Source organism: Equus quagga, chromosome 5 (assembly GCF_021613505.1).
Source record: "Equus quagga isolate Etosha38 chromosome 5, UCLA_HA_Equagga_1.0, whole genome shotgun sequence".
Taxonomy (NCBI): domain Eukaryota; kingdom Metazoa; phylum Chordata; class Mammalia; order Perissodactyla; family Equidae; genus Equus; species Equus quagga.
The window spans coordinates 83,671,118-83,683,579 of NC_060271.1; the positions used below are offsets into that span (position 1 = coordinate 83,671,118).

Sequence of the window (12,462 nt, forward strand, 5' to 3'; positions counted from 1 at the left end):
GTATTTAGTCCTTCTCCTCATCTTCACTAGGCCCCTAGGCACATATCTTTGTAACAATATGTAACAATAACCTTTACTATGCAAAACACATCCAGCTTACACATTATGACATAGCAGGTTATATTTACAGTTGGAATAATGCCCTTAAGAAGGAAAAAGAAACCTTGATGTGGCATAGGCCCCTAATTGTGACTATATAGTGACTCATATGCAAATATTAAGTATTTCTTAATTGTTTGCAATAATGTGTCTTCAGGCAAAGGCAAGCATTTCTATTAATAAATGCTCTTATTTTCTTTCTGATTCGCTCTTATTATCTAAATAATGCCAGTCATTCTTTTCAATTCCAGGGAATAGTTTCTTCTAAGAGATCTTCTCCAGTTATCAAAACTGGCAAATGTTCAACTAAGTCTAAGCTGGAAATTTACATCACTGAAATTTCCTCTTACCCCATAATCACCAAAGTTAAGACCCGTTTCCTTTTTCTTTTATTGTTTTCATTATACACAAGTATGTCCAGCTTAGCTTGCTAGAGACTGGGAGTCCAAGAATGAAGCTTTAGTTCTCTCTTTGGAGCAGTAAAATGGGCTACTGATTAAATATACCTGTGGATGGCTACAGAACGGCACATTTTTCTTATGCAGCTGGGGTGCAAATCCAGAAAGGTTTTCTTTTCCAAGGCCTATTCTACTCTAACACACAAATGCTTGAAAGCCCTTTCAAAGGCAGATTCTTTTTTAAACTGAATAAACCCAATGAAAAGATTGACCCATTTATTTGAAAAAGAAAAAAATAAAACCCAGCAATTTGCTTTCAAAAAGGTGTGTGAGGTTTTATAATATGCCTTTTGACATTTAAAAGATTAGGTTTTACAATTTGCTAAATAAATTGCTATTGCTATTGTTCTAATTAGCCAGAGTTTCAATTGCTCTTTTATATCTAGCAAGATTTCAGGAAGGATTTTCTGGATAAGTTGCATTAATTATATAGCAAGAATGCGATCATTTAAAATTTGTACACAGTCTTCCAAATGAATTGTGCATCCTGGAAGACCTCTCAGAACTTGAAATAAAGTTGCTAAAGGATTAGTATTGAGATGGCAGTAGGTACTTACATTTGGACAGATAACCAAAAAAACTCTCTTTAAACTATAGGTGTTTCCCATAGAATTTACTATAATCAGCTCCTGACTAGAAAAGTATTACCTAAGCAGTCTGTGCATCCTTTCGAGAAGTATAACAAGACAAGGAGAAAGGTGTTCCTTGTAACTGGAGATCTATTTGCTCTTGCAGTTAGACGAGAGGAGGGGAATCTTTCTCATTGCGGGAAGGAAAGAGGGAGAAAATTTCAATATCCTACCTTTGCTTTTTCGATGATATTGTGAGAGCATTTGCTTTTTAGGGACCATTATCATTATCAATATTTTTTGTATGAGCAGATGGCAGTGGAGTGGGGGAGGAGAGTGGGAATACCCAATGGAGACCACAAGGCACCTTCTACGAGCATTCACAAAAAGTCAGAGAGACATGGACAAATGGGTTTCCCTTCCAGGGTAGCAGTACAGGCCAGCACAGACTCCCAGACTGAAGGAAATTAGCCAACCTCAAGAAATCAGGCAGTTCATGAATAATTTCTATTACAATCGCCCCAATAACATATGGACCACAAAAAGCATTGCAACGCAGGTTAATCATGCTGGTTGTTAAAAATGTTTTCTTTTCCTTTTTTTAAAGAAGATAATATAGCCCTCGGCAAGGTTCTCACAAGGGTATGACCTAGAAAACCAGGAAATCTGGTGGATGAATAAAAGAACTTGCTTCTCTCTCTCCTGATTCTGTCTGAACCAATATTTGATTATATTTTATTCAGGGGCACCTCAGCTTCAAGTGAAGCCAAGGCTCCTTGCAGACTGAGATGGAGGCTGATGACATCTACTCATTATTTCTGTTAGTACAGGAAATAGAAATAGTTTGTTGGTGACTTCAGGGTTGACCTGATCTTGTCCCCTCACCCACTCACCCCCAGGCCAGGTTAGCTGGTTAGCTCTGGTGATGAAACATCAGCACGGTTGCATCAGCACTTTTGACCTCTTGTCACATCTTAACTCCTGCAGAGTTTAAATGCCGTAATATTTATTTTTCATGCTACACCTTCCAGACTCTAGTCCTCTCCCTCCCTTTCTGTGGTGGTTGGTCATCCTCAGTAGCAAACTTGCCCACGGCAGATCTCAAACTATCCCTATATACAGGCGACAAGTGTTGGATAAGTACTGGCACCCCAACTAGGTTTTGGGTAAACCTAACATGATGTTAAAATCAGCTTAATAATCTAAATCTTCAACTACCTACCAGCACTAACCAACCCCTGAAGCTGACTCCAAAACCATCAGCACAGTCTAGTTACTGTTTGGAAGCAGGATGGGAAGAAGAGAAGGGAGTGACTCCTGCTCTCTCAGTTTTTAGTGACTCCTGCTCTCTCAGTTTTTATTTTATTAACGAGCACTGAACTATCTGGACTGGTCTATCCCCTCAAGTGTTAGGGGAGGCACAGCCTCTATCCAGAGCAGCAGAACTGGCATGGTCTGGGACATCCCCTGCTGTCTCCCTGCGTGAGTACAAGTCACTGAGGAACACGGCTTTGAGAGTGGGCAAGAGTGTGCAGGTCAACAGGGCTGGACACATTGGTGACAATGCAAAATTAACTTGGATGCTTAATAAAAATAAATGACTTTAAGAAAAGCAAACTATGCTAAAGTAAAAAAAAATAAAAGGCTTGCTCTTGACACTTCTTAAAAAGCCAAGATTTTTTTTTTAACATTCATTCATCTTAGGCTAGGCTAGGCTACGACCTGTCTAAATTCATCCTTGAAAGCCCCCCTGGTCAACAATTTTGCTGATTTTTAAAATATTGTTTTACCCATAAATTGTAATTGTCTTCTTCCTTAGATGTCATTAAGTCAGTATGTACTTAGAAAAATATCCACCAAAATATTATGATTATAAATACTTTGAACATGAAATTCATTCAGAACAATAACCAAACCAAACAAATCCCTCAGTGGCAGAAAGCCCCAAATCTCCAGTTTCTCACATCTCCAGGAGAATTCCTGCAGTGAAAACAGCAATACGCACACAGACAATATAAACTGTTACTCTGCTGGAAAAGTCACAGGGGACTCCACAGGAAGAGCTGACTTCATATTGCTGTTTTCCTTTACAGTTCTAAATACAGGGACTACTTTCACCGTGCAGCTCTGACTCCTATGGACGTTTTGTAATGGCAGCCAGTGCATTCAAACCATTTAAAAAGCAAATTATGTGAGCATCTTGCCATTGCAACAAGATTTCAGTTTTTGCGGACCATTCGCTATAAAGGTCCACTAAAGCATTAGAAGAAATTAAGTCCTTCTCTCCCGGGTCTGTCTTACTTTCTTCTTAGGGGCAGCTGGTTCTAAGTACTTAAGAGTCACACTGAGAAAAAGCAACATCATTAACGTACATACTTAAAACCAAGTGCACATGAACTCCTAAATCTTATAACGTATGACAATTAACAAAATTACAATAGTGAACTTCAAATACAACTCCTCATTTGGGGTACGTATCTAGGAAACAAGTACTAACTAACACTTTTGTAAAAATTGTGGGAACACAGTGATTTATGAAATATTCCAAGTCCAGAGGGATCATTTTTCCCTCATTGTTTTTTCTATCAAAACTGGTTCATTGTCCATATTTAGTTTACATACGTCATTTAGAATCCACTTACTGTTAGATGCTGGAACAGCCACGCCCTCATGATATTTGTGGCTACTTTGGGAAAGATGCCACGCTTTTTGTGACGCTTTTTGTCCTTATCTGGATCATCATCGTCACCTGTGCTGGGGGAAGCTACACTGTTGTCCAAGCCATCACCTGCAAACATAGTGAATCAAATTTTGACTGATGCTACCTTGACATGCTTTATTCAAATAGAATGCCTTTGGATATAAACAAAACCAAAAGAGCAATATAAATGATTAATAGTTTATTTGGTACTGTTGTTTTTTTTCAAGACAAAGAGAAAGAACAAGGCCTAGGCTCAAAAGTAGTCAGATCTAAGGACCTTCTTCCAAAGAACAATGTGAAAGGTCAAAGGGAATGGAGGGAAATATCCAATCTCTTTAGTAGCTTGGTTGCCATGGTAATTATTCAGATACGTATAGCTCAGACATGTTAAGTGTAACTCCTAGTGGGGAGTGAAATATGGTGGCAGCCATGAGCAGAGGTGCTGTCCCTGCCTGGGTATTCAAATCACACATACAGTCATTGACGTCAACTTGTGAGAAGATGCATGTAAGATATCAACTCCTTCCACAAGTGATCTATCTTAAGACTAAAGTAGGCCACGGAAATGTAGGTAATCCATCATATTAGCAGTTTGACATAGGGATGCTTCAAATAGAATGTAATTTTTCTTGTCATAGAGAGAGAGCATCAAGTTTAGTCATGGAAAAACTCGTGAAATAGTTTTTTAATTAGAAATCAATTACTATTTAAATCAAAAAAGTGAAGTTAAATTAATAGTCACTTGGAATTGTATTACCCTGATAATCCAGACAGTTTCTAAAATTTCTTCTAGATTTAAATTTTTCTCACTGAAAGATCACCTGCTTACACATTCCTGTATATTGAATCCTATTTTTCCATTGATTTTTGGTATAACATTTAAATTATATCTTCTAGAAAATATTTTGGCTCTGTGACACAATAAAACAAAAAATGTAGAATTCCTTTACAATGCCATATTTAATAAGACAAAAAGTGAAATTTCAGCCCGTATAATCACAGGGTCCAAAATAAGTCATCAGGTACCAATGGAAAGTAAGCTCTTCGTGTTTTGGCAAAAAAGTCAACAGCGAAAACAATGTAGGCTAAACCCACTATGCTAAAAAGCAGCTTAGCTTCTGTCAAACATGCTTCTCCACCTGGCTCCCCAGCTCTCGTGGAAGCTACTGGCTTTTAGAAAGGGACAGTTTGATCTGGGTCCAGAAAGAAGAGCTATAGTGGCAAGGCTTAGCAATGAGGTGACAAATGTCCCCAGAGCACATTCACTGGGTCATGTAAGTCATTGGAGAACAGGCTACATGGCTCGAAGACCTGGGCCCTTTGGTAAGACAAGTTTTCCAGTGACTGTACACTGGAATTAGCCTCAGATTCATTCCTACCACTTCCTGAATTTCTGCATTCCTTATCTCTGTTACCTAAATATCCTACGTACAAAAAGAATTTGATTTCACTAATTTCAGTCTAATCTACAGTAGTTATGTTGGCTTTAATCAATTGTTCTTAACAGCTCCCTGAGGAGACCCTCCAACTCCCCAAAATAAAATTGCTCCAAAATTGTCTTGACTTGTACTGAGTTAAAGTTTAAACACTTTGTTGGGTGAGGAACAGACTAATTTCAATATTTCTGCTGTGATCGCAGCACGTGCCACACATACAGAAATTTTGCAGAACTTTTCTGAGTTTAATTTTCTATTAATTTAAAATCCATAATTTTATCGTATTTAAAATCTATATATTTTGTTAAAGTTCCACAGAATCATACCTGTGTTCTCACTGGGAAAGAGCCTAAAGACCCACAATTCCAAAGCCCTCGTTGTATCAATGAAGAAAGTGCTTGTGATCCTGTTGGGTGACTTGCCCAAGGTCACATAGCTGGGATGGGGCTGGTGGGTCTGTGCTGGACCAGACACCCACATCCCTAAATCGGTGCTCCTTCCATACCCCACTAAACTCTGTATTTGCATAACCAAGTGTCTTATAAGGAGTCCCCTCGGATTTGCCTAATAAATTCTTTGAAAGTCCAGTATTTAAAGAGGCTTTTTATTCAGAGAAGCAATTCACCATATAAAATAACAATTCATTAAAGAAACATGAGAAAAGAAAACAACTCAACAGCATTTAAAATTTCAATGGGCTAATCCACTTTCAATATGCAAAAGGTAACCAAGGAAAAGAAACATATTACTTGATCATTGATTAAAAATGAAAAGCTTCTAACCTAACGACACAGTTTTTCACCACCTCTCCATGATTGTTTTCCACCTTAAAAAAAAAAAAAATAGCCTTTCTATCCATCTCAAAACCCCTTCAGATTAATTTAGCAGGCGATGCCTAGTGCCTGCCTCGAAGAGAATTCATTGATAATTTATGGAAATATCTACTATAATCCAGCGGAGATGACTTTTTTCCAGCTTTGTGCATCAATAGATAATCAAGGCCTTAAAGCAGCCTTAGCTCCCCATTACCTCAGGCAAAAGAATTCCTGAAAGCGTGCCTGGAGGGCACCTGAATTATATACTCCATTAGGAGAGGAAGGCTTTCTGCATTCCTTGTGTAACACTCCCCAGAACCTTTCCTGTTTATTTCTGCTGTATGAAAGCAGAAGCATTAGGAACAGAATTTTTTAAGTGAAGACTTATGTAGATACAATGGAGAAACCTTTCAAGCAGGAGCCAGATCACCCCGTTCAGTCCTGGCAGTGACCTCTCCCGAATAAAAGGTTTCTATTACATCATTAGCTCAAGCCAAAAACAGCCTTGGCTTAATGCACAGTTTGTTCTTCCTACTGTTTTTAGGCAAATACAGCTACTTTACTCCCATCTGGGAGGGAAATTACACTGCTGGGTTGTAATCTAAGACAAGATTTTCATTGGAAGCAAATGCTTTCAATCCAGTGTAAATACTGGTGCATGTTCAGAAAAGCCTAAAACAATAAACCCTCTCCTTCCCGACACAAGTTGGGGACACGGCGAAGATGGGGAAGGAGAAGAGCATAATAAAACAGACGACTCTAAAAGCAAACACTTTCATAGATTTTCATAAATTGTTTAACCTCTTCCACTTTCTAAAATTGAAAATTGATCTCCAAACGTCTCGACCTCAGAGGAAAGTCTAAATGGTCAATTGTACCTTTTGCATTTCCATTCGCTCTGCAATTTGATACCGTCACCTCGATGTGGTCTCTGGAGGATTTATTTCCTTTTTTTATTTTTAAGATCACTAAACAAACTTGGAGAACCGCCGGCCGACCACACGGCAGCAGGCAGCAGCTCTGAACCACACTTGTAAAATGTCAGCAGTGACTTCATTCCAGAGCTGACTTCTCCTGCCGCCAAATGAAGGCGAACTGAAAAGGTGGAAATAATCATAAAAATGATGCTAGTCCATAAACAAGCTTACAGCCTCATTAGGATAGCAGTAGGCTCCAGTGGGTGATTTATGCTCGTTTTGCTGATGCTATGAGGAAATGCCATAGGGCGACTTTAGCCAATTGCTAATGGTTTCTGACAGCTTCTTAGCAACTAGTGCAAGCAACGTTGTGGCGTTTGCTAGTGACAGAAACCGAAAATGTCATATTATCTGCCCATGTGTCATGAAGTCCGTGTGGCAATTAACTAGCAGGCCAGTGACTGAGGGGCCAGAGGCTCCTGCAAATGGCCTTTGGCTATGCAGAGGCAGCCGACGGGGCTGAGCGCAGACCGGCTGCGCATATGCAACCTTCTAATGCAGAAATCCACTTCCTCGCCGCTTCCTGGCTCTGATGGGGCCCGGCCACTCAAATCCCCTTTTTCCCCCCTCACTGAAGTGAAACTCTGGGTTCCTCTCTCTCTAGGCACTGGCTCTGGGCGTTATCAGAAGACTCTAAAGTGATCTGCTTTCATATGATTATCCAAATGGCCCCTTTATTGGCAATACCTGGTTCTGTGCTTTTTGGATGCTGGATTCCAAGGGGCTAGCTAGTTTTCTGCTCTCCCACAAATTAGTCTAAGAGGATTGAAGATCACTGAGGCAGACTCATTGCCTGTCAGCTTGCTGGGAGCAGAGGAGCTCTGCAGCAACAAGACACTATTTTAAAAACACCAGGCTTCTAACAAGCAGGGGGAGAATCTTGAATCTTGGCCACACTTTTCAGTTTCCGAGCTATCAAAACCATGCACTATATGTCAAACTGTCAAACCTTTCAGCGTGGGCCATTTGCCCTTTCAAATAATATTTAAGAATTGTTTTTACAAAATTTTATAGGCCATGGTCTAGTGAAAGAGGCCAACCAACAAAGAAAGGAATTTGTACTACAATTCGTCTACGGACAATTTCTTGTGAGACCTGGGCCTGTCCCTGCGGAGCGAGGCAGGTGACCTGTGGCAGCTCCCAGGCTGTCAGAGAGCTCGGATTTCAAACACGCTCAACTCAAACATCCCGAGTTGCCTATTTAAGCATGCCCGGGCAGTTAGACTGGGCTATCTCGTGCCTTTCAAGGCAGGATAAAGCCGCATTTATCGTATTCAGGCCATTCAATGGGTCAGACTGACCGTGTCAGCAGGGGCTCCTCTCCGGCAGGTCAAAACCCAGCTCCCATTTTTCTCTCCCTACTCACTCCCTCTCTCCCCACAGGACAGCCATTCCCAAAATCCTATTCCGAATGAGGCAAAAAACAAAACCCCCAAAAGCGCCTAAGATTTCCATCACAACTGATCGGAACTTCCCGTGTCAGTGGGCCAGCAGGTATAAATCAAACGGGCTGTCTGTCAGAGGGTTCTTTATGTCACAGACGCAAAACTCTTAATTAGGGATAGGAACTTTCAACTGCCAGGGTAAATGACTGTGTAAGGTTGTGGACCCTCTTGTTTTGCTAGAAGCCAAGCTGGAAGCCACCCCAGCTTCAAGACCATTCCTTTTACAATTTTGTATCGAGACTCCATATTTTTGGGCCATGGTCTCTCCTTAACCTTTACTTTTCTCCTCTGGAAGCGTTTAGGAATGGAATGTCTGTCGCAAAAAATGTACCTAGACTCAAAAATCAAGGTCATTTATAATCGTATCTTCGATACTGAATAAATTCTGTGGTCTTTTTTCTTTCTTTTTTTGAGGAAGATTAGCCCTAAGCTAATATCTGCCGCCAATCCTCCTCTTTTTTGCTGAGGAAGACTGGTCCTGAGCTAACATCCGTGCCCATCATCCTCTACTTTATATGTGGGACACCTGACACAGCATGGCTTGACAAGTGGAGTGTAGGTCCGCACCCAGAATCCAAACCGGCGAACCCTGGGCCACCAAAGCAAAATGTGCGAACTTAACCGCTGCGCCACCAGGCTGGCCCAAAATTCTATTGTCTTGAAAGTTGTCTATATGTCAATTCAAAAGCTCACATATGACTGTATAGCCATGTTGTAAGGTGGCTAAATTTTCATCAAACTAGGAACATTGTTGCATATTCTGATTCCAACAAAAAGGAAGCACAACATTTAAGGGTCTGTTTTTTTCTCTCATCTATTTTCTCACATAGCACATCTACACAAGAGAATATGGCATTTCACTCCTTAAGTAGCAAGTAGAACATTCCTGCCTTTCTGGTGGCTGCTGATGCAAACACCCCATCAGTATGGAGAGGTCACGTTCCCTTTGTAGCTGAGCTATCTGGGTGTGCCTGATGTGCAGGTTGCTAGGAAAAATGTAAAATGTACCCCAAAACCACTTCTCCAGATCATGGCTGTATCTACTTAAGTAGAAGTCAGATGGGATAATGTTTCCGTGTTATGTTAAGAGGATAAATGGCGAGAATTATAGACAACCCTTTCTCAGGAACCAGCTAGAATACTTCAGAGGGTTGAAGGAGGTGTTTTGTCTTCATCAAGAACACATAATAGCTGCCAGAATGATTTTTCTAAAACACATATCTGATCATATAACCCTGGCACTTAAAATCCTTCTATGGCTACCCTTTGCCTTCAGGTAAAGGTCACATTTTTTAGCCTGGCATGGAAGGTCTTCCACGGTCTCTCTCCCGGGTGTGTTTCCAGCTTGTTTTCTGCCGAGTGCCCACGTGCTCTGGCACTCATCGGAATCCCCCAGTCCTGAGCTTACTTGAGTTCTCACCTCATGCACTGCTGTCTCTCAAGACTCGCTGTGTCCCCTGTGCTCGTCCATTTCCCTGTAGCATCCTTCCCTTCCCTCCCCCAACATTGTACCAAATTCCTTGGTGACCCTTGAGGCTCAGCTCAACTGCCGTCTCCTACAAGAAGCATTTGCTGGACTCTAGCTGATTAGTGACCTCCCACCCCTCAATCCTGAGTAATTTTTCTTCTCCTGATGTTCCTCCACCCAAACACACATCATGCTCTACCGGGACTGTTGATTTCTTTTCCTGTCCCCTCGACTCGATTACAGGGTACACGAGAGGGCGATTGGGTCAAACCCCTCTCTGATCTCTAACCCCAGGGTTATCCCAGGGTACAGGTTATAAACTTGTCAGTTGCTTATTAAATGAATGAGTGAATGCATCTTTCTCAATCTATGGAGAAAACCACAGTTTCCATTTCCACCTGCTATAATTCTTTTTGATACGTGCCTAAATTAAACTCTCAAAAAATATTTACCAAGGAAACTCAGTAAACAACTATAACAAACCATCAAAGAAATGCATTCTCCAAAGGTGGCAAGTTTCCTTGGAATCTTGAAGCTCATCTTAGGCCAAAGACGGGCTAAGGGTAAAAGGATCCAAATTCTTTATAATGTTGGTCATAGCCCTTCAGAAATACACCCCTACTTCCTGCAATTATAATTTAAAACAATTTACCTGCCTAAAATTTCTTGCTGATTGTGTATTTTTCTTGAGTTCAACTTTAAAAAATAAAGCAAAACTTGTTTCATTCTGCATTTTTTCCCAAAGAATTAATTACACTACCTCCAGTTTTACCCTAGCGAAGAAACTGAACTATGTCTAAGCAGACAATTTGACCCTGAGCTCAGACTCCAGACTCACACTTCATACATAAGGTGCTAAATATAAAACACAAGAGCTCTGGCTCTCCTTGGTTTTGCCAAGTCATTGTATCAGTCTGTCCCACAGCATTCCTCCACACCTGCCTCAGCAGTTTTTCAGCCACAGGTTATCTGAGGACCTAAGTATCTGATACTGTGGTACAGATTGACATGTCAGAGGGTCCTAGGAGACGTTAGAAAGGATTTTGTAAGATAAATGAAAATGTAACACAATCCCTTAAGTATTATTTCCCATTTTCAAGAGAAACACAATAGACTTTGTACAGCTCCAAATCTGAAGCCAATATACAAATATGTAACAGTCTAAATCCAATGGTTCTTCTTTTTTTTTTAAAGATTGGCCCTGAGCTAACATCTGTTGCCAATCTTTTTTTTCCCTTCTTCTTCTCCCGAAAGCCCCCAGTACACAGTTGTATATTCTAGTTGTAGGTCCCTCTGGTTGTGGCATGTGGGACGCTGCCTCAGCGTGGCCTGATGAGCGGTGCCATGTCCGCGCCCAGGATCCAAACCAGCGAAACCCTGGGCCGTCGAAACGAAGCGCGTGAACTTAACCACTGGGCCACGGGGCCAGCCCGGAAATAGTTATTCTAAGTTTGACTTTAATAAGTGTTCCTTTAACTCAGCTTCTCTTTTGTATCTCTTCTCATCCTTACGTATTTAAAATTTCCTTATTCTTAATTCAAAGTGATTCTTGGTTGATAAAAAAAAAAAAAAAGGAAAACATATTCTCATATATCTTATTTTATCACCCATGGCCTTCCTGAAGATTTTGAGGTGGTTCCTTTGGAAGCCAAGATAAGGAGTTAGATGGTGGCACCTGCCATGGCAGTGCTAAGTTCTAGAAGGCACTTAACAAAAGCCATCTGCTATATACCAATGGCGCTGATTGAAAAGATGGAAGTAAGAAGAGTAGAGAAGAAGATTAAGAAAAAGTAAACTCTAAATAAACATGTTATTGGCACTTATAAAAGGAAATGTCTAGATATGTGTCCTAAGGTTGGCTTCACAGAGATTTGCCACAAGGCTTTCTTTTCCTTTCTAGTTGAATTTAGGTTTGTTAAACGGTGACACAAACTGTTAATAGTTAACTCCTGTGGAATGAGTGCACAGCCTTATTGTGCCCTTTCGTGGACTCCTGACATCACAGAAACTTAAGGGGAGAAATGGAGAATCAGAGCCTGGAGAAAGTAGCTGCTCTCTATGAACATACTGTCCCCTTTCCTGAAGAATAGACTGTAGCACTTAAAACTGAGCCCCATATACGTAACCATCTTTTGCATAAGCAGTCACTTTTATCATACATTCATTCATTTAACAAATTGAATTCCTACTATGTTCCAACACTATGCAGACCATTGGAGACACAAATGATGGACAAAATCAGAAAGAGTCTCTGTTTCTACGGAGCTTTCCAGTCAGAGGGCACAGATGTTAAACAAAATAATCACAGTAATAAATGTACAATTGCGCTCAATCAGAAAGATACATAAATCTATGAATGTGTGGAACAAAGGAAATTGACTTAAGTAAGAGTGATCTGGAGCAGAAATCAGAAGGATGGAGAAAAGGTAACTAGGTATGGCGGGCAGTCTAAGGAGGCAGAGGGCAGAGAAAGTTCAGGCCATAGGAAGGGCAG

General features: G+C 40.7%; 1 protein-coding gene across 5 annotated transcripts in view; it reads right to left on the reverse strand.

Moving 5' to 3' along the window:
• Window positions 1–12,462, reverse strand: part of MEIS1 (Meis homeobox 1) — a 133,186-nt gene that overhangs the window by 54,224 nt on the left and 66,500 nt on the right. For all 5 annotated transcript variants that reach the window (XM_046662672.1, XM_046662671.1, XM_046662673.1 and 2 more), the window contains exon 8: window positions 3,769–3,914. In XM_046662672.1, coding sequence (XP_046518628.1) covers window positions 3,769–3,914 — 146 coding nt within the window. The remainder of the gene's footprint in view (window positions 1–3,768; window positions 3,915–12,462) is intronic.